Genomic DNA, 23,467 nt, shown 5'->3' with positions numbered 1-23,467 from the left:
CACTTGCTTGCAATCAGTTAATATAGGTCTTAATCGGTTAGATAACCTTTTTTCTTAAATTTAATTAGTGCAATATATAATTCATATTGACAATACTTCTCGTCCAAGTGACATACAGCAGAGCTCTTCGTAGTTCTGAAAAGGGAGAGTTAGTCTTCCATTTGTCAAAGTATCGCCAAAATATTAAAAAAAAAAAAAATTATATATATATATATATATATATATATATATATATATATATATATCCATTTGTTTCTCTTTTTTTGTGGGGAGGGGGTTTGCATTTATAATCAAAATAAATTCCAGCAGCATTTGTTTTTATACAGATTCTATATTTATAAAGGAGTTCTAAGTTGACAGTACTGCTTTGAAAGTCTCCATAACCCAACATTCTACATTGATACCCTACATGTAGAAGTTTAGAATGCATCTGAAAATCGTAAAAAAAAATTCCCATAAATTGCAATGCCAGGTTATGTGCATGGAAAAGGACAGTCAAAAGGGTAGTAAACATCTTCAAAATAGTCGAATCAATATGTTTGAAATCCAACTGACTATGTTCAAACTTTACCATTGAATAGACAGGGCAGTCACTGTGCACCCCAAGTGACAAGCAGTACCTCAATTGCTAGCATGTGGATGCAAGCTAGACCTTGTAATACATTTTGTGCAGCTGCCTTTCAACTACATAATTGTAATCCAGCACAATGTGATTACATGTCTCAAAAGCGCATGAAGTTTGAAACCCTGCATTTTACAGTGAGGAGCTTACAAAAGGGATGTTGTAATGTCATGTATTAGGAGACCTTTAATTTATGTTTAAAAAAAAATTAATGCATACATTTAAACAGGAATGTAACTTGCAGTGGTATTCGAAATACAACTTTATTATGATCTAAACGAAAAAAGGTGTGGGAATGACAGTAACAAACAAAGGTTTACCACTGAATATTGTGATGCGACTGTAGCAGTCTTAACTTAGATTGTAACTTGAGGGAAGAGTATTTGCAGTCCCAAACAGCTAAATATGCAGGTCCAAAATATGAAGGAAGGAATTTTTTTCAGAACTGCCACATTCACTCGAAGCCCACTCATCTCCTTCAGCATCCCAAAAAGATTAAGCACATGTTCTGCTAGATAATAAAGTGGCAAACACGCTGCACCACCGACATCACAGGACAGTTGCCTATAAAACTAGACTTCTGACGCTGGGCTCCAGCTTCATTCGCCTCACAGATCATCATCTTCATCTGGCAGTGCAGTGGTTTGAGCAATCTGAGAAAATATTTAGTCATTAGATTAGAATTCCTGCATCTGAAATCCATATTTGTCTGCTTTTTCATCAAGTTTAACAAGTTTTTTGGTATTATCTTAATCAAAAAAAAAAACCAAAAAAAATAAATCTGTATCAAGGATCTTTTTTGCACATTTTTCTGCATAGTAATAAGCAATATTCCAGTTAGACTGTATGTTAGACTTGTGCATTTGGTTTCAAACAAATCATAATACGTCCAAATTTTGGGCGATCAGTAATTCTTTCCATACCATGTGGATTTATCACAAGAAAGAACAACCTTACAAATTGGTAGATTATTTATCCAATTTAAGGCACTATGAAAGTTTACACATTTAGAATGTTAAAATACAATAAAGGACTACTTTTGCTACATTAACAAAAACTGAAAAGGTGTTAAAGGAACATTCCAATCACCATAACCACTACAGCATTAGCACCAATCCTGTAAAAAGCCACTGGACAAATTACCACTGCTGACACTATAGCTACTGCAAGAGGCTGTAGTGGTTATATAGGGTTTAAAATACAGTTTAAATGTAGCTTGCCATAAGTGATTGACATACAGATTCACAAAATATAGCTATATACCCAAGTTGGCTTACCTGTAAATCTTGCTCATACTGTGCTGCCAATGCTGGATCCATAACAACCTCTGGTGGTGCTAGAGCAGGCATGGCTACAAACTCAAGATTGGGATCTCCTATCAGTTTTCTGGCAAGCCAAAGGAAGGGCTTCTCAAAGTTGTAATTACTCTTTGCAGAAATGTCATAGTACTAGAAACAAAAGCAGTTTCCCATGTCAGTGTCCATTCAGGTTATTTAAATAAGCTAAAACCATACAAGGTATTTAAACAGATCTTTACATCACTTCTAGCAAAAATATGCAGACACATGATCTCAGCCAGGAAGACTAGATATGACATTAAAGGACCACTAAATATCAACGTGCAGCAACCATATAGTTTTAACCCAATGTAAAACATTGCAGTGTATTGGAGAAACTGCAATGTTTATATTGTAGGGCTAAACACATATGATGGCTGTCTTCCAGGCATCCACCATGGACTCTCTCTGCAACAACCCAGTGAAACTCCAGGAGGACGTTGAACATCATTAACTGCGGCTCAAAGAAAAGCCTTGAATGAATTGCTTTGAGAAACACTTGATTGGATGCCTGTGGCACTTACCTTGTCCCCAATGCTCTTCCATGAGGAGAATTGGATTATTGCCAAGGAAGCAATGCCTTCACAATTACTTTAAAAGAGGTGGAACAGGCAACAGCCGAGTGGAATGCCCAGCTGCACCCTAGTCCAATTTGGGACTAGGGTACTCTAGTGTGTAGTATAAACCTGTATTACAAATGCTACATGGTTCCATTAATCTGTACTTACAACTTTGTACAAAAAAAAAAGTTTTTAGAGGAAACTTCCCAAACATATTAGTTATGGACAAGTGTTAAACAACCTAACGAAATCATGCAAACCCAGCAACTCACCTGAAGGTTCTTCTTCCTATGAAACACAATTGATTTTGCTTTGACTTTTCTGTCCTTTATGTCCACTTTATTGCCACAGAGGACAATAGGGATGTTTTCACATACTCTTACAAGATCTCTATGCCAATTTGGTACATTTTTGTATGTGACTCTGGATGTAACGTCAAACATTATGATGGCACACTGGGCTGTAAGACAGGAGATTAAAGACCATGGTTATTGACAACCTAGTAGTAAATCATGCCAGTGATCAACTCATGAAAGCATTACGTTGTAATGTTGATAGAGTTTATGGAAACTAGAAGAGGACAGCCTTTGAAGAGGACATATGCATGCACAGAATAGAAATACACATAAATAGTAGCAATAAATATCAAGAAAATGATCACTTATACTATTTCTCTCTGCCCCTGCTGTATATGTTGATTACTTTGAGTAAACAGACTTTTCATATAGTAGTGAAGATTGTCTACTTGAGCATTCATCACTATGGATTACACGCAAGTTTGTCATTTCAGGCATTGGATAAAAACTTAATTGCAAAAACTGGATATTGCTGAAAAACCAAAGACGAGATCATCTGTAGAAAATACCAAATGTTAAATATCTCCCACTGTTTTAAGTAAGCCTCTACTCAAGAGCCAACATCAAGAGAAGATAATATATTGTTACAGTTTGCAGTTTACCTTGAATATAATAACCATCTCGCAGACCACCAAACTTCTCTTGACCAGCGGTATCCCACACATTGAATTTAATAGGACCTCTGTTAGTATGGAATACCAGAGGGTGAACTTCGACACCAAGCGTGGCTATTGGGGTAAAGGGGAAAGAAAAAAAAAAGTTAAGTGGATGCCTAGTATACAAGCTTTTTTTTTTTTTTTTAATAAAACATTTTTTTATGATAAATTATTTTTTTCCAGCAAGTAGTTTGACAGTCCCTATACTATTGAGGCATTTCACTCGTGCCATGCCATTTGTTCCGTAGCAATTCAAAGTCTCTTTAAAGTAGCAATAACACCATTTCCTCTATGTGAAATCTATCAAAATAACAAATTTGAATTTGCAAGAAGTGATTTATAGTCAGTGCATGACTATCTTCTCACATATACAAAAAAAGCATATAGTTATAAAGAAGTATATATTATATTCAGTACTATATTTAGTACTATAGTTTTCTGAAAACAAATTACAATCCTGTTACAGTAGCTGTGCTTAAAATACCCTAAACTACCCTTCATTGTGCTTTTAAGAGTTGCACAAGTGCCTCTACTTGGCATTTTGCCAACAGGAATTAACTAGGCAATTTTTATATTGACACCTAAATCACCAAAACTATTCTATAGCAGACACAGCACATACTATTTACATTGCACCCTCGTGACCACCTCACAACATTCTGATATCCAAGCACTATTTTTAGAGAACAGTACAGTAGGGCTAAAGGGGGGGGAGAATGGGAGGGAGAGATTAGAGTCCAGAACACTGAAAAATATTGGTCTTCTACACTTGTTTCCTCTTTGCTTGAACACTAAAATATATTGCTTTGTTTATACAGCACAACTTTCCTTTGCTGTACTTCTATGATGTGCACACATACCTTTCCTATAGGCGGGTTTGAATGCGTGCGCGCCTCTGACCGTCTACGCGCATTCGGCTAAACTCTGGAGCTGACGTCAATGGAGGAGAGGTCACCAGCGCCAGATTATGGTAAGCAAATAAATTGTTGTTAACCATTTATTAGCTGTGGAAAGGGCCCTTGTCACTGCTATAGCGGAAGTGTAACTTGCCCCAGACACAAAGGGGCAGATTACTCAATTTGTGTAATGTTTCAAGATGAAACCATGTACATCTAATTTGCCTTATGTAATTTAATTTACTTGCTTTGAACAAAGGAGCTTAAGTCAACTCAATTTCCTGTGTAAAGGAGGACAGAGTATTGTGAGAAAAACTGACACCGGAAATGGAACGGACTTGAGCTCCCCGTCAGAGAATGTCAGGAATAGGAAAAATACATCAAGACAAGATAGTCCCTACTTTATCTTGTGTTTTAAAGAAAACTAGAACATATTCTGAGCGAGGTGTGACGAAAACCTCTTCACCACTGGGGTTTGAAGGGGACTACTTGATAGCCTTTTTATTTTGTGACTATGGCCCCTTTAATTTATTTTGGTTGAGAATCCCTATTTGTGGCTATTGGGACTTTAAAAAAAATGGTTCTTTAACCCCTTAAGGACACATGACATGTGTGACATGTCATGATTCCCTTTTATTCCAGATGTTTGGTCCTTAAGGGGGTTAAACTCCCGAACAGTCGAAGTGGCCGCCATTCGAACACATGGTGGCGACCATCTTGTTCACATGGACCAAAACCGCAAACAGACTTCAGGGGGAGTTAGCTGCAAATGCCCTGGAACTATTTTCGGCATGTTTTGGGCATGGGACCATGCCTGTGCAAAAATATGACTTTCATAAGATTTCTGAATATGTTGTTCACCCAGATCAAAGCTATCCGGGGATGTAACATTTATGGGCATTTGTTGTGTTTTGGGGTACTTATGGTACATGTGTTTTTTCTGCCTGGGGATAATTACGTTAATCCATCATCTACCTTAATTTTATCACAGGCAGAGGGGAGGGATTGTGTACGGTATGTGGGAGTATCATTCATGGTCACATTGTTTTTATTGGCCTGTAAACTGTGTCCCTGTTCCCAACAAGGTCCACCTGGGCGTCACGTTTGTTGGGAAACGCATCAAAGGTCAGTGTGCCTCCATTAATATTAAGTTCCTGTTTTACCCTCAACACGTAGCCTTGTCTCGTGATTGGAGGGAAACTGCTATATCACTACTAGCTCTTGTAAGAGCTGTTCCTGCTACGCTCTCTGGAGTAGGAGAGCATATTTATATAGCGCCAACAAATTTCATAGCGCTGTTCCCACACGGTCCTGGATGTCAGAGGTTGGTCCAGGGTGGAAGGAAGTTAAGTTGCTACATTCCAGCAACAGTTAAACCAACTTTTGGTACTAAGGAAGTTTTATATTTAAAAATGTAAATTAAAAATACAATTGTTGCATTGACTTTATAGCAAATGCATAGTTTATGTTTAAAAAGTTTTTCCACCATTATGCATTTGGTATTTTTTTTTTTCAACCTTTATTGCAATGCAACTATCAGCCCTAATGACACTTTATTCCTGCTGGATTTGTCTCTCCTGCCCCCTCACCGTTTATGTTAACATTTGTTATATTCACAAAATAAGACAACTGGGCAACAACCAGGAATTAAAATAAAGAATTAAGCAAGTAAGAAAAATATTGGTGCAAACAGAAAGTGACAACATCCTGAAAGGAGATCAGCCATGCACTCTACTTTCCTATAAGAGTACTGCTAAGACTTTAAAGAAACACTAAGCAACATAACCACAAATAGATTACTAATTATGGCACTTTGAGTGTTCTTTTAAATCAATGTATGACAACTGCCAATATCCCACTTAACCAAGCAGTAATAAAAATGTAGATTGTACATACCTACATATTTCTTTTCAAATTCACCAGTCAAATGACGCTTCACAAATGTTGTTTTACCAGTACCACCGTCTCCAACCAAAACAAGCTAAGGAGGGGGCAAACAAAAGACAACAGAAGTTAGGTTTAGACAAGTTTCTACAGATAATCAGGGGAACATTAAATACAGGTAAAATGTAGAATCTTAAGTTACCTTAAACTGCACTTGAGGTTCTCCTTGGGCTGCCATGGTTTGTGTCTGCTTGGGAGTGAGAAAAAAAAAAAAAGTCATGATGCCAGATTTTCAGTGTCAGCATGTGCAAACGCAGACACAACTACATAATAGACCACTTATCCCCAGTGCTTTCAGCATTAAAACCCAGTCAACATGCAGAGGGAGTTGGTCAACCTACACCACCCCCTCCAACCAAATCTATGCACCTATTTATCATGTGCAGTTAAAGCAGCACTGTATAAATGAATACAACTTTTTTTTTTTTTTTTTTTTATAGATCTGACATGTAAAGGGAGATATTTGCAATTATTTTGAGGGATAACCAGTCATCATCCTATTTGACAGGTAAAACCTAATTCCTGAGAACATTTTGGAAAGCTGAAAATAAGTTAAGCCCTCCACCCATACTCTCAATTTCATCATAAGAAAAAAAAAAAATATTCACTGAAATTCCAATCCAGTCAGAAGATATAATGAAACAAAGTAGGGACGTATATCCTTTTTTGTTTTTTACTCCTGACACTTCTAGATAGTGGATAAAGTCAAGCTGCAGCAATATTAGCGCATGCTTGATTGTACAGCAACTACATTTGTCCCTGGCGCCAGGAGCACAAGAGGATGACAGTGCCTGTAAAAAACAGGTTAAGGTAAGTGCACCTTTCCCTGCTATCGGCCACCAGCAGCAATGTCACAGTCTGAGGTCTTTCAAAATTATGCAATATACGCAGACAGTGGCACTGTAATGTCTATTTCAAGATATTTTCCTTTTCATCATTTTAAAAAATAAAGTTCCCCTGGATGTCATGTCATAGCTACCCATGAGAGCTGAGGGAGTCAGCTGTAACAAGAGCAGCGTTTTGTATTATGATAAAAAAAAAAAAAAAGTGTGTTTGGGAATATTTTTTATAAATTTTCAAACCACCCCCCCCCCCCCTAAATATTTGTGCGATAATTCATTTTTACTCACTAATAAGTGTATAAGTGATGTAGCACAAGCAAAGCCACCAAAGAGTGACAGCCAGTGCTGCTCTATGGGGACTGCAGAGCTGGCAGGCCATAAAAATCATACAGCCTCACAGAAACCACCCTCCTACAGCACAAAGCTAGTCAAAGAGGAGTGGCTATGAAAAAAAAAAAAAAAAAGAGAAAGCTTTTTTTTTTAAACAGACAGTTTTGGAATACTGCAAGCATCATAACCACTACAGACAACTATAGTAGTTATGTGAGCAGTAGCCAGTCCTTGTACCCCCAGCAATAGAGCAAACTTAAAATGACACTATAGTCACCAGAACAACTACAGCTTAATGTAGTTCTGGTGAGTATAATCATTGGTTTCAGGCATTTTAATACACTGCCTTTTCAGAGAAAAGGCAGTGTTTACATTGCCCCTAGGAACACCTCCAAGGGGTCACTCCTCAGATGACCACTGGAGGTGCTTCCCCAGGGCAGTGCTGCTGTTCAGCGTCACCATGCTCTGAATGGGGATGCTGAATTTTCCTCATGGAGATGCATTGATTCAATGCATCTCTACGAGGAGGTGCTGATTGGCTGAAATGGCACTTGGCTCCACCCCTTGCCAATCCAATGCTTTCCCAAGTTAAAATAAGGCAATTCTGATGTCAACAAGGGGGCGGACCAGCGCAGCGCTTGAAATAAGGAGTTTTATATGCTTTTGAGGGAGCCAAGGGGGTGGGGGGAGAGGGGCAAACCACCTAAATGGTAGGTTTAACACTATCGGATCAGGAATACATGTTTGTGTGAGCTAGAGAAGAACCATGAACTTGAAAGATTGAATCTATAAATACTTTACTACAATGAATTAATTCTCACTGCATGTATCTATAAAAAGTAGTCTATAAAATCAGCACTTGTCATGCCTCCTTCAGGAACAATGGTGAAACAATTTTTTTTTTTTAAATGTATCTATAACTGATCCAATTTTAAAATAAAATATTTATCATACCTAATCTAATGAAGATCTAACCAGGTGAATGATTTCTTAAATATTTAAGTTAAAGGAGTGCTAACCTGTCTGAGGTAACCAAATTCCAAAATTTGGATTTATCAGTGCAGATCACCCGCTGTTATCTTTCTGCACCCCAGTTGCGGTTACAGTTGAGTTGCTTAACCTTTCTACAGACCTGTCTTTGCCAGAATGTAGAAGGGTCTACAAGAGTTCCAATGGCAATTGCCAAGTCTGAGCTGAAAGCAATATTGTGCATAACAATGATGCATTAAAGGGACACTCCAGGCACCCAGACCACTTCTGCTCATTGGAGTGGTCTGGGTGCCAACTCCCACTACTCCTAACCCTGCAAGTGTAATTATTGCAGTTTTTTTTTATAAACTGCAATAATTACCTTGCAGGGTTAACGCCACCTCTAGTGGCTGTCTATTAGACAGCCACTAGAGGGAACTTCCTGCTCTATAGCACAGGAAACCTGTGCTAGAGCATCGCTGGACGTCCTCACGCTGTGTGAGGACCTCCAGCGTCGCTCAAATCCCCATAGGAAAGCATTGAAATTAGTTTTCAATGCTTTCCTATGGGGAGACGTAATGCGCATGCGCGGCATTGCCGCGCATGCACATTAGGTCTCCTCGGCCGGTGGGCAGGATCAGTCTCGCCCACCGGCCGACAGAAGAACAGGGAGGAGCGTCGCGGAGGAGGAGACAGCGGCGAGGGACATCGCCGCTGCCTCAGGTAAGTGACTGAAGGGGTTTTCACCACTTCAGTAACCGGGGATTGGTGGGAGGGAGAGGGACCCTCCAGTGTCAGGAAAACGGATCGTTTTCCTGGCACTGGAGTTTACCTTTAAGTTCCCATAGCAACTGCATCAACAACTAACATGGTGCATTTCTGTGGTCTTTAGTACATTTGGAAACCAGTCTGATTAAGTGAAACCTTACAGATGAAGTACAGCTACCTTCTGTCTTGTTGCCATACTCAGTCTTGCCATGAGTGACAGACACTATAGGCACTAACAGGATTGACGATCTCAGCTGGGGTGAAAATAAACTGATCTTTAGCACCTCACCATGTCAGAGTTTGGCTATATCTCACCTAGTTTTATTCCTCCCACATAGTTGTTTCACATATAGGAACCATCAGGGCACCATAGAACTTCAGAGTTAAGTTATGGTGCCAAGAGGTCCTAGCCGCTTAAACCTACAGATTAAATTGATTACCATCAGTACATGCTTGGCATAACTTAAATCATGCACATGGCCTACAGACTTTCTGACATTGTGCATGTGTAGCTAAAAGAATATATGCAGTTTTAACCCCTTAAGGACCAAACTTCTGGAATAAAAGGAAATCATGACATGTCACGTGTCCTTAAGGGGTTAAAGACAAAAGTATGGCAACTCAAAACAGACTTCAGATATTTCACTATGTATTTCGTTAGCTTATGATTACCATTTTGAGAATTTCTTATTTATTTATTTTTAAACACCCACCTAAAACGTTAGCATTGTAATTACACACATACTTTAATTGGTGGTCTACTCTATTAAAAACTAGAAAGTATTTTGGTGAGAACCAAACAAAACCTCTGAAGTAAAAATTAAGTTATATTTACCAAGATCACCATATTGGCAAAATGTATTTGCATAATCAGTAAGCCACACCACGGTTATTAGGAGTGGCTAATAAAGTGATTTCAAACTATCACATTTGTTTTGTAAACAAAATCTCACTGAAATCAGACCTCACAGATGCAAAGTTACAGAGTTTAGAAAATAGGCCGCTTGGTGACGTTTGAGATAGATAGATATGTATTATTTGTTAGACACAACGAGTACAGTGTGCAACTCATGCACCTGGCACAAAAGAAAGGGAAACTATTGTGAACAGCTTATCGCCTGAAAATAAAGATAAAAAATATATATATATATACACACACAAACATATACAGTATTTTAAACTATAAAAAGTGACAAGATACCAAAGAGGTAAAAGTTCTCACAATCAACCTGTCTAACGAAAAAGCCAACACTGAGGACACAAAGAACCCCCTACCTGATGGCTATGACAGGGTTAATAGCAGGTAAGTGTCCCCCGTGTGAGCACTCTCGGGGTTGGGTGGTGGAGGGGGTGTAAAGCTCGCGCCATTTATCAGCACACGCGGTATGAATGGGGAGTAATGGCGGCTGGGTGCTTCCTGTCTCCCCATAATGGTCACCCCGTGTCCCCCGCCAGTTTCGCTCTCTCTCTCTCCCCCCCCCCGTCGGGATGGCGGAAAACCGCAGCCGCACTATTACAGGGCACAGCGTCAGATGCGCACCCGAGCCGCCGCCACCTCGTGCCCGCACAGTATAAGTGTCTAGTCACGGGGCGGGAGGAGGCCCGTCTGCGGGGAGCAGCGGCTGGCTGGGCCTAGAGCCGGGGCCAGCGATAGCGGGGAGGTAGGTGTCAGACAGCGAGCGGTCAGTGAGCCGGACACTGACAGGGGAGGACCGGGAGGGGAGCTGGCAGAAAAGCGCGCCAACGCCGCAGCCCTCCCGCGACCCGTCACAGGACGGCTGCCGCTCCCGTCCAACTCACCGAGCACGGATCCCGCCCAGAGCTACGGGGATCGGCGGCGCTGCGGCAGTGCTAGGGCTGAGAGACGGAGCGGAGTCCTGTGTGCCGGGGATGGCTGCGATGCGGGGAGGATTGAGGATGGGGGCAGGGCGGATGGCAGGGCTCGCTGAAATCAGCTCTCACCTTCCAGAAGCGTCTGTGAGGAAGCGAAAGAAAATGGCGGAAGCTGGATTCAAATACCAGGTCGCGCGCTGAGGGGAGGGCCAGTACGGAGGGCGGGAGGGATGAAGCTGCTGTTGACGTCACTGCAGCCAGCTTTGCTGGGCGGGAAGATTTGAATAGGAGGCGCGCCTGGCGAGGAGGAGGGGGGAGATAGGACTCATGGAATGACATGAGGGAAGTGGAATCTCGGCGGAACTCGGCAGAATGTACGTTTAGTTACACACTGCCACATGCCTAATATATAAACACATATACCTAGTATTTGCTTCTGTAGGAATAATACAAATTTCAACTGGGTATATAAACAGTAAATTGTGCCTACCTATATCTCCTGAGTATATATTTATTCTCTGTCTACGTATACATTTTACGTTTGCTATATTCATTTTCCACACACAATTTATTTATTGCGGTGTGTCACATAAACCTAATGTATACTACTGTATATTACATACAGCAATACATCCGTATGAACCATAGCCAAGTTTTTTGTTAATTTCTAGGGCCAAATTGGAGACCAGCATTTTTGTTTTACAATATTGATGCTGTTTTGCAGTTTAGCAATAGCAATTCAAAAATTTAAGCCACTGTATAAATATATTCTGTTTGCCGTTTTAAAAGTAACTGGATCTTTAAGGAAGACTAAGCACCAAACCGATGAAAGAATATAAAACACAATAGGTGAAGTGTTCCTTTAACATTGTTTCTTAGATAGAGACCCAATGAAAACATGCATGTGTTTTTTTCTGGCATTTTTTACTTGGGAATGTAAGAACCATGAAAAAGCAATATTTACAAGTCCTCCCCTCTTTTCTTGGCACAGACTGAAATGCTTTACCAATCGGATGCTTCTTATTTAGAAGCCTCTTTGCTGGAACTGCACATGGATTTTCAATGCTTTTTAATTAGCTGTACTATAGCAGGGAAAGGCAGACGCACTCTAACCCACAGTGACTGCTGCTTCCATTAGCTCTGTGTATGTGTATGTCACTGACCAGCCATAACAGTAAAACCACTGACAAGTGAAGTGAATAACATTGATTATATCATTACAATGGCACCTGTCAAGATATGGTATATGGGCAGCAAGTGAACAGGTGAGTTCTTGAATTTCATGTGTTGGAAGCAGGACAAATAGCCCAGCTAAAGATCTGAGTGACTTTGACAAGGGCCGATTAATGATATCTAAACGACTGGGTCAGAGCATCTCCAAAAAGTCTCGTTTTGTGGGATGTTTCTGCTGTGCAGCGATTAGTACCAACCAAAAGTGGTGCAAGGAAGTACAGCCGGGAGAACTCGCATCAGGGTCTTGGGCACCCAATCTTATTAATGCACATGGGAAGCGAGAACTACTGTAGCAAATTGTTGAAGAACTTATTGCTGGCAATAATAAAAAGGTGTCAGAACACACAGTGCATCACAGTTTGCTGTGTATTGGGCTGCAAAGCTGCAGATCAGTCAGAGTGCCCATGATGATACCTGTCCACCGCAGAAAGAGTCTTCAAGGGGGACATGCGCGTCGGAACTGGACCATGGAGCAATGGAAGAAGGTTGCCTCGTCTGATTAATAGTGGTTTTTTTTTTGTTTGTTTTTTTAAATCAGTTAGATCGCCAGATTGGTGTACGTCATTTACCTGGGGAAGAGATGGCAGCAAGATGAGGCAGGGTTATGCGGGGGCGGAGGGGGACCTAAGGATTAGATAGCGTCAGGAAAACGAGTTTGTCTTCCTGACACTAGAGTGATCCTTTAATGGCGAGACAAACAGTACATAATATGTGTGGGTACAGTAAATGAGTAAGAGCAAAAATTACGGCTAGGCACAAAATTGAAAAGCGGTCTGGCCACTAATGTACCGTTTGTCCCGCCATTAAACATAAAAATAGCATAGTTGCCAATATTTTTAAAATAATCCACAGACACTTAGGGGCAAATTTATCAATTTTCACTGACACTTTTACAGCTAATTTTCAGCAAATATTTGGTGACATTTATTAATTCTGTTTTTTTTTCCCCACTTGATGCTTCTTTAGCACCCTAACCATCAGTTTTGAATATGCACCATTTTTCAGGTGACCCAGTGTATTAAATTAAGTTTGACATGCCTAGTGTACATGGTCAGCAACAATCTCTACGTTGTTGGTACATGCCAAAGTAACATCCACATGAATACCAGGACACGAGGTTTCCAAGCAGAACAAACTCGTTTTCCTGGCACTGTAGGGTTATTAGGTCCCCCCCCTCCCTCGGAGCCCCCCTTCCGCTGGGCGGAAGTGGTTAAAACCCCTTTAGCCACTTACCTTAATCCAGCACCGGGCTCCCTCGGCGCAGGTGACCTCTCTTCCCCCTACCGACGTCAGCTCCGAATGTGCATGCGCGGCCAGAGCCACACACGCATTCAAACCGCCCATAGGAAAGAATTACTCAATGCTTTCCTATGGACGTCCAGCATGAGTTCAATATGATTTTCTCATTGAGGATCACTGAAACTGCTATGTTTTCAGCTGCAGGGTTAAAACTAGGGGGACCTGGCACCCGACCACTTTATTGAGCTGAAGTGGTCTGGGTGCATATAGTGGTCCTTTAACGAAAGTTACATTGTAACACTGATCTCTGTCAGGAATCCATGAATAACCCTTCACGTATATATTTTTTTTAAAAGAAGACAACCCAAGGTATTAAACTTTGCATATTTTGACTCTTTTCATGCAACCATTTTACCACCAATCTATGCCAAATCAAAACTTTTTTTTAAATATGGGTGATTTGACATACATACCAATTTAAGAATACATGTACGGAGAACTTTAAGGGTTACTGCCAAAGGACACCCCTATATCTGTTCAACAACAGCTCCCGAGTACAGTGATACCACCCATGTATAGGTGTGTCGGGTTCTCTGGGGGCTAAAAGAAAAAAGAGGGCCCCGCAATCATATGGCTGGGAGAGCCGGATCGAGCAGAGAGGGTCTTCCTGAGTTCCCAGTTAGACCCCAGGATCGTGATCGCCGGTGGGGGATCGCCAGCGATGAGGTAAGTGGGGATTTACTATTAACGTTACTGACCATTTTTTGTCGTCGGGAAGGTGTTAATATGTATGTGGAAATGTTTTTATTATTTTTGTTTCAGTGATTTTTTTTTTTTTTTAATATACATAAGTATTCACTTGGGTCCTTCAATTTAGTTTTTTTACAGCTATAAGAACACAAAATTATTAGAGAAAAAAAGATGCATTCACGATTTTAAAGATTTATCATATGTTAAACTAAAAAGAAGAATGTAAGAGATGCTTACTTATTAAAGAAAACCACACTGACAGTAGCAGAAACTTTTGTTGGAAAGAAAAAGGAACAGTTTTGCACTTCTTCATATATTTTTTTGGGGGAGTGACACAGTTTTGAACCAAAAAAAGAGCGAAAGTAGAACAGTAAAATAGAATGACAGTAAAGTTGTGGCAAGAAATATTTTGGTTTAAAAAAAAAAAATCACAAATAGGAAAAGCACCAGAATGTGAAAGTGAACACAGCATGTTTCATGCAAAAAGTATAGGGTGATTTGCTAAAGTAAGAATTGTCAGGCATTCAAATAGAATTCAAAGTGAATTTCAAAGTAAAGGCCAAATTAGCCAAACTGAAAGCAAATTCGGTTAGAAAACTTTTTCTAGTCCAGCTATTTTGGCCTTAAATTTGAAATTCACTTTGAATTTCCAACAATTTTTACTAGTGAATAAATATGCCAACATTCCTGTTTCTTCTCCACTGCAGGGTATAATGTGGCTGAACTTAGACTATCAATGTTTTGATGTAATTTCTTTTAACATACATTTAACTGGAAATGGAGCATCACACACAGAAAAAGTTAACACAAGTTTTGTTAAAATATATTAATCAGTTGTGTAATTTCCAGAAGTGATGGTTCCCCTAAACACTTTTTTTGTGATGATATATTTGAGGGTGAGACATTGTGTTTGTGAAATGTGGAGTTTAAGGGGAGGCAAGAGGTATTATCATACAGCTTGTATGCATCTTCTGTTCTCATAAAATATTGATTGTATTAAGGATCTTGTGACTTGTGGTCTTTTAGCTGTAGCGTTGCCTTGTTAAGTATACAATGTATCAGGACGATACAGTGGCCCAACACGCAAAACTAAGAAAACAATACAAAAGAAAAATAAACGTATTACCGGGCCTTAGTATTGCCAGATTTAACGTAGAAAATAGTCAGCAACGAGCCGAGGTTAGGAACACAAACAGAAGCATAAACAAATAGACAAAGCCAAAAGGTCGATGATATCAGAAATAAGTATTGTCAGGAATGAACCAAGATCAAAAACTTGAAGACACTTTCAAAGAATGCGCTCTCGGATAACCAACTAGTGGAAACCACGACAGGGCAATGGAAAACAGTAAAATAGCCCTAAATAAATTTTTATTGGTTAGAATGAGTCATGTGATTCCAAAATGTGTGTGTGCGTCAATGACCGCGAAGCACGCACGTTTGGATGACCCTTAACCTGTCTGGAGGCTGGGTTACGTAACCCCGCAGGAAAACAGCGGTCGGCATCCATTAGAACACCACCCTCACAGGGGGCTGCAGCACAGGTAGGTTGGGCTGTGATCTACTGCGCCTGAGGTAAGTAGAGGAACTGTAGTGTGGCGCACTCGCCGTATGCGGCCACGTGTGCTCCCATGCTGGGAGCTGTTACAATAGTGTTTCACAGCTCATAGTGCATAGTGCACAGCGCATAGTGTTTCACAGCTCATTGAGAAGTTGGTAACGCAGGTGAGCTCTGTCCCAGCGCTCCTGCAACTCCTGATAGCTAGGTGGAGCTAACGGTAAAAAATCTCCTCCCTGATTTTCTAAGTGTTAGTGGTAAGTTATGGATTGTGTAGGGTTAAGGTTAGAGATAAGGTTAGGGTAGGTATACAATTAGAGTAAATGTAAGCATAAGGGTAGTGTTGTATAGGATTAGAGTTAACTACCAAAACTATTTAGGGATATCATTAAATGAAAATGACTTTGGAACAATTATAGTTTACAAACTAGGCAACAGTATGAATGCCGTTGAAAAAGCTAGTATAGTGTAATATAATTTTGCCTCTTTATAAAACAATGGTAAGACCTTACTTTGAATATGCAATGCAATTTCGGGCACCCGCTTTAAACAATGATATTGCAGAACTACAAGTGCAGAGGCGAGCTACAAAATTAGTTTGATATATCGGAATCAATTATATGTTACTTTAAGAGAGTTACTGATGGACATTGCTGTGTATTTAGACGCACACCATCAGTTCCTCAGTGCACTATTAATGTGTCGAACTTCATTGCTCTTTCCTTTCAGGATACTCAACCACAGGACCCAATATTCACTCCTTGAATCCTACTTTATCCACACTCCTGCCTCGCTAACCTATCGATATAATTCACAGTCTCTGACCCCGTTTTGATTACTCTTCTTGATTTACGGCTACTCCTATGGACTGATTCCTTCCTGTTTACCTGAACCAGTTTAAAGGGACACTATAGTCACCAGAACAACTACAGCTTAATGTAGTTGTTCTGGTGAGTATAATCATTGCCCTGAGGCATTTTCATGCAAACACTGGGTTTTCGGAGAAAAGGCAGTGTTTACATAATCCCCCAGGGACACTGCCAAGTGGCCACTCCTCAGATGGCCACTGGAAGTGCTTCCTGGTGCAATGCTGCACAGTAGGCAGCAGTGCCATTCAGCGTCTGGAAACACTGAATTTTCCTCATAGAGATGCATTGATTCTAAAAAAGGAAAACAGTGTTTGACCTCACCTCCTTGCCAATTTCAGCCAATCCCTATGGGGATTTCCCTGAGAGAGCATTGGATTGGCAAAAAATCTGAAATTCTGACGACCCACATGGTCAGAACAAATAGCTAACTGGTTCATTAGCAGAAATATACAACAGACAAGAGGTCACCCATTGAGCCTGGAAGAAAGGTATTCTTTTGCATACAGCACAGGGAAGAGTTCTTTACAGTATAACAATAAAGATGTGACATTTTGTTGCCTAAGGAGGTTGTCTTATCAGATTCAACTGGTATTTCTAAAAGAGGTTTGGATGCTTTTTTGCATATACAGAATATTCAAGGATGTAATTGATATGTATGTAAGCAGGTTGTTCATCCAATGAGAAATCTGATTGGATTATGGAGTCAAGAAGTATTTTTCCCCCTTTTTGTGGCATCATTGGAATTGTCTACAAATGTTTTTTGCCTTCTTTAGGCTCAACTGCATAATAACATATATTTCAAGGTTGAACTTGATGGACTTTAGTCTGTTTTCTATGTCAACTATAATGACTTTACGTACACCTTTTAATGTTTTTGTCTCTTTTATTAATCTTCACTTGAGTGATACTGTCTGCCAACATTTCTAATTTGAGCTTTGTCTTATTACCAATTTTTCAGAATGTTCCAAAACCTCAGATGTTCTGGAATGTGACATCAGTGCCCATGCAGACAATGGGAATTAACTGCTCTGCAAGAAAAGCTGGAAATTAAGCTCAAGGTGAAGCAGGGGCCAGAGAATGTGATCCTTGAGTATTCTAGAGGCCCTAAAAAAAGAAATCTTGCTGCAGTACAAGAAAAGTTTCAAGACAGCGAGAATAAAATAGAACATTTATAAGCGCTAATTTATCAAGAAAAGTCCATTAATAAAGATGAAACAACTGTTCCACTTCCAGTAACTGATATTACTTTTCTTACAGTGGAGACAACTCCCATTCCAGCTCCAACACCTTCACATTGTGGTCTATATCAGTATTCAGGACACAGTGAGCATACTGACATAGGTAAAGCAATGCACTGACATATTGTTTTTCCTCCACACTAACACAAAACTTTATCATTAACGAACATTTACATAACTGTGTTGCGGCATCTAATGCTTTCTACAATATTGTAAGCAAACTTACATAAACACATTCACTGACTTATCCACAATCACACCCATTCTTTATATTTTATATTTAGGAAGAATGCTGATAACGTCTGACCCTTTTGTTTTTAATGCTTTATTTGCCAATAGTAAAAAAAAGTACGACATATAATGTGAATTCTGTAGTCAACTATAAAAGAAGTACAACCGTAGTCCAATATGTAAAATGTATTTTTTTCCATTAAGTTTTATTCTCCAATTTGTTCTGCAGCTGCAGATACAGGAGCTTCAATAACTAAAGTATCTGACGCTAAATTACCACCACTCTGACACTGCATCCACTGCTTCTTCATCATTAATCTCCCACATCCACTGCTTCTCTATTTCTCTTACCAACATCTCCCTGCATTAAGAGCGTGGCACGAAGTAGATACGCAGCCCTGTATCTCCCCCCCCCCCCTTCCTCTATGGACCTCTGGGGGTTATCCCGGTCCTCACTGGGGCCACTAATATATCTAACTGCTGAGACAGCCACATGCTTAGCCCATGAGGCACCACAAAGATGGCTGCCATTCAGGAATCCATGCAAACCTGAAAGGGCCTGGAAGAGCAGGAGTGGAAGGTCCAGTTTGAGGCCAAATTCGAAGCAATCTGTCAAGAGTTTTGGCACTGCATAGCCAACAAAGCTACACTACACCTCCCTCTCAATGCACCCTTTACCAGTAACGCGGATCCAGCCACCCGATCCAATTCTAGGCTGAGAGCCGAATTGGGGATAACGCCATACCACCGTCTATCTACCCGTGGAGTGCTCCAGATCAGGATCCTGCGGGCCCATGATCCTGCCACATGGTGTCGGATGATCCATGGACACAAGGTACAAGCTCCCACCACAGCTCAGAGCAGAGAAGATGGGGACCTGCAGAACTGCGGTCCACAACTTACATGGCACAGACAACACCGGTCCTGTTCTCAAGCAGCAGGAGGGGACAACATACCTGGCTTGGCGCTGGACTTTCCGATATGGTCCATTAGCGGCATAGGATAACTGAAGCTGGTGGCTACTCTCGCATCATCCACAATGTCTTTAGTAGTATGATTAGATTGATGGCCATTTAAAATCTCTGCTCTATTATTCAAGTTGTAAGCTTGTTTGAGCTACATGTTTTGTTTTTGTACTCATCTAGTACTAATCAGATCCCAGCGGTATCATTATGCTAGTTAAGCTACTAGCCTGTTTTTACTCCTACGCTATTGCTTTCTGGTAATCTATGAGCCTGCCAAAAGTTTTTTTCTGATTTTGAAGCACATACCTTGTCTCACATTTAGGCAGGCCCACTAAGCATGATTGTTTCTTAATATAAATCAGTGCAGCATCTGTGGCATACCGTATACCTCTTTGATTGATACTAATGTTGTTTTCATTTGTTGTCATTTATAAATCTTTATTTTTCGTGTGGAAAGATGATAAACACACGTGTATGGCCACAACAGCCTCTACACGTCAATCAGTGCATAGTAAATACAGGCATTACTAGATTATTTTCACACACATTTTGTAATTACAATTGGTCTCATTGTTATAGTGAGTTAGTTAAATTGTATAACTGTGAGGGTAGAAGACACCTGTATGCTTAGGTCACCCCATGTTTTATGGGGTCTTAAGTGGAGGGGAGAGGGTGGTTACGGCTAAGTGTGGATATTATTTCTGGTTCCCTACCATGTGTCTCGAGGTTGTGGGTGTATGGTGTGGCCCTTCTGCGCATAGACCTGGAGTGGGTTGTGGTGGTCGTGGGGTCCCTCCGTGGGTTTCCCTTCTAGGACTAAGTCTGCTCCCTGGTTTGTTCCTGACTGTGGCCATTAGTTTGCACCTGTGTGCGTAGTGTTCAAGGAGTCGTAAGGTGTCTTTTCATCCTAGTGGTGGCTGCGCGTGGTTGCTGGTCAATTTTACAACTATGGCTTTTAAGTCTAGGTGTTTATAGGTCGCTGTGGTGTGACAGGATCAAGCTGTACCTGTGGGGTTTCAGGTTAGGGTTATTAGACTTGGTTGTGAGCTTGATGCAAGTCAGGATTGCTAGGTCGCCCTTGATGTCCGTTCCCTTTAACCCCAGGGAGGGGGGAGGAGGTGTTGTTGGAGCAAGGGTGGTTGGCTCTAGTGGGCCTGTTTCACACTGCAATAACTTTTAGAATGAGAAAGAACAAAGAACTATATGTAATTTAAGTAACAGTCTTATTAACACAAAATGTTTAAACTAAAGCCTAAGCGGCTGTCGGCAGAGGTATTTCGTTCAGGTTTTGGGTTTGGTGCCCCTGCTTGTTCTAGGAGTCGCGGTTGTATCTGCACTTGTTGTCCCTGGCTGATGGTCTAGCTGTGTTGTCAAGGTCGATGCGAGGTTCGGTAGTCCTAGTGCACTCATCAGTGCTAGGCCCTCCGTGTGGTCGGTGGCCTTGAAGTGCTTATCATCTTTAGTGATCCAGAGAGTTCCTGGGGTCGCCCATCTATAGGCTATTCCTGCCGCTTGGAGTTGTTTGGTGATTGGGTGCATACTCTTGCGCCATTGTAGTGTGGCTCTGCTTAAGTCCTGAAAAAAGGAGAGTTTGCATGCTTCGAAGTCAAAAGGGGTATTCCCTTGTATTGCTGCCATTAGCCCCAGTTTGTCTGACATTGATTGGCATCTTAGTATTATGTCCCGTGGAGCTGAGGTGGGTGCTTGTGGGGATTTGGCTATCCTGTAAATCCCATTGAATTGAAATGTTTTTGCTTGTCTTGTCGGTAAGAGTGTGGCCACAAGGCGTCTAGTGAAGTGTGGCAATTCTTCTAGTGGCACTGACTCAGGTACCCCTCGAATTTTGATATTTTTGCGGCGCCCTCTGTCATCCAGGAGGTTAACTTGCCTGAACATTGTCGCTTGTGAGGATTGTAGGTGTCACACCTTCTCCCCCAGTTCCTGGTAGTTCTCCCTCAGTCCCTTGACCTCCTCTTCTATCGCCTGTGTGCGCATGGACACTGCGTGCACGTCTAGCTTGAGTACTGCCAGATCTGCTTCCCACATTTGTCTGAGATTCTGTTGTAGGCCTGTCAGCATTGCATGTCTTGTTTTGAGGCCGGTCTGCTGGCTTCTGACGTCTATGTGTGTATGGGGTGTTGGGGACTGGGGTGTGGACTGTCTTGTGTTTCTCCCTCCTCTGATGGTTGTGGGGATGTGTCACGGGGAGTCTGGGCCTTCACTGCACTTGGGGCCTGTAGCATTTGGCCTATGTCGCGCTGCGGTTTCGGGATGTTTTGTTGCCTCGGCGTTTAGTTTTGGAGCCGGGCGTCAGGAAGAACGGCATCAGCGTCAACAGTGGGGTTCTCTGAGGTCTGTGCTTGTATGTGTGGCCAAGATTGATACGGGGTGTCCCCGATTGTGTCAGATTGCAGTGGATTGCACCGGAGCTCCGGCAATGTGCGTCTGCTCCGGTCCGTGTCAGGCTCCGCCCTCTCATTTGTTGTCATTTATACAACAGTGTGTATTTTGCCTGCACTACAAAAATAAAGAATTATAAAAAAAGAAAAAGCTGTTTTAACCAATGCAGTTCAAAACAAGATATTTTCAAGTTACATTTATGTTTTAAAGTGTTTTCCATATGTACCACATCCATATGTATAAATGTCTATATTTTAATTTATTTTTTTCCACACATTTCACTTGTAGAAGGCTAAATTTATTTTCCTCCTTAGCAATTGCTTATTGGGACAAAATCATCTTCCCTAATGATAATGGCGTAACTTTATTTTTATATATCAAGTGCAATAAAATTGTGGTCTAAAAAAAAAAAATGACATAAAAAAGTAAACTATAAACAAGAGCAAACATTCTGCTGCACCAAACTGGACTAAATAAGCGCAAGATAAGAACAAGACAAAGTAAAATGTGACTACAACACTTTTTTATACATAAACATCTTTGTTTTTTATTTCAGGTACTGTTTGCTGAACACAAGTACACAAAGAAAATCTATGCCATAAAAACCTTGGGAAAAAATGAGACATAGTTTCAACAAAAATGTCCATCGGTCAGTAAATGGAGAGCAATCAATATTTTTTTTTTTTGTCATGTGTTTTTGGAGAGCAGGGAAAGAATTTACTTATTGTTCCTTTCCATTTTAAATCTGTATGTGTGATTAGCACATATTTCTATCTGTGAGCACCATTTCTGGTCAACTTGTTTGGGTGTTTGCAGACCACACATCATGCCTGCATTGTCTTTTAATACACCCCCGGGAGGGACCTTTTTTCAAATGTTAACTACAACAATGGTGGATTACCAGAGCTGCGTATAAGCAGCATTGTGACCATATATCTAAACCTGCAATACAGCGTTTGTCAGCTGCTGACATGAGGTGGGCTATACATTCCGTAAAGTCTGGTTAGATTATTGGAAAAGCTAATCATTATTTGACACTTACCTTGTCTTTCAGGCACTGACACTCTTTACATTCTATACAGCAATTCTAAAGATAGAATGTTATACTTCTGCATTTGCATAATCAACTTGGGACATTATTCATTGTCAGACATTAGAGTAACACAAGATTTGTGGATTATAACCTTTCAGTAATACAAACATTACATTTTTTTCTTCTCTCAAACTTAACTGACAAATTTTTTCACAGATTATTTGCTGCTTGTGTTGTGGTTGGCCTGGAATATTTGCGCGCACAGAAGATTATCTACAAGTAAGTTTAGAGGCAAAACTAAAGGTGTAGTGTGCAGTTATATTTGTGATATATACAGTGTTGTGTATGTTTAAACCTATTTTTCTATGTTATGGTTTTAAATTTAACCTTTTAAAAAGCCAAAACAAAAAAAGCCAATCATATCAATATTCACGTGTCACCTATTGTTATGTAAAAAATTATTGTTTTCTCTACCTCAATTTAAAGATCTAAATTTGGTAAATATACTTGTTGAACCGGAAGGATTCATAAAAATTACTGACTTCGGTCTTAGTTTTTTTTGTTTTTTTTTTGTCAATCACTTTTTTATTGAGGCATAAAATTGTATGGGGTACAGAATGAGAAAGGGGAGATAAGGTTTCATACAGAACGGGTATAACACAATGCAATATATATCATCCCAGAGTAACTGTTGGCCTCATTTTATAGTAAACATGCTAGTCTAATGAGTAATAACAATCTATATCATATGATACGGTATAACATTCAATAGGTAAGTCAACGTAAATGCTAACCGACTGCTTGGTTATCTCCCTATTGTTATGGTATGGTGCCTTCA

The 23,467-nt window shown here is 40.5% G+C and overlaps 1 protein-coding gene across 3 annotated transcripts; it reads right to left on the bottom strand.

The window, feature by feature from the left end:
* Positions 1 to 866: 866 nt before the first annotated feature.
* On the bottom strand, positions 867 to 11,320 carry RAN (RAN, member RAS oncogene family). Of its 3 annotated transcripts, none has more exons than XM_063454368.1 (7): positions 11,243 to 11,320; positions 6,514 to 6,558; positions 6,324 to 6,408; positions 3,478 to 3,603; positions 2,792 to 2,979; positions 1,900 to 2,070; positions 867 to 1,275 (listed from the first exon to the last, which is right to left on the bottom strand). In XM_063454368.1, exons 2-7 carry the CDS (start codon positions 6,547 to 6,549, stop codon positions 1,231 to 1,233), a joined length of 651 nt encoding a protein of 216 aa, XP_063310438.1. In that variant the 5' UTR covers positions 6,550 to 6,558; positions 11,243 to 11,320; the 3' UTR covers positions 867 to 1,230. The 3 variants fall into 3 exon arrangements, with proteins under 3 accessions (XP_063310438.1, XP_063310439.1, XP_063310440.1); XM_063454369.1 differs by having other exon boundaries at positions 6,514 to 6,561; positions 11,243 to 11,258; XM_063454370.1 differs by lacking the exon at positions 11,243 to 11,320 and adding an exon at positions 11,081 to 11,101.
* Between the last annotated feature and the right edge of the window lie 12,147 nt (positions 11,321 to 23,467).

The sequence above is a fragment of the Pelobates fuscus genome, chromosome 5, assembly GCF_036172605.1.
Source record: "Pelobates fuscus isolate aPelFus1 chromosome 5, aPelFus1.pri, whole genome shotgun sequence".
NCBI lineage: Eukaryota > Metazoa > Chordata > Amphibia > Anura > Pelobatidae > Pelobates > Pelobates fuscus.
This window is presented reverse-complemented; position numbering and strand designations above follow the sequence as displayed.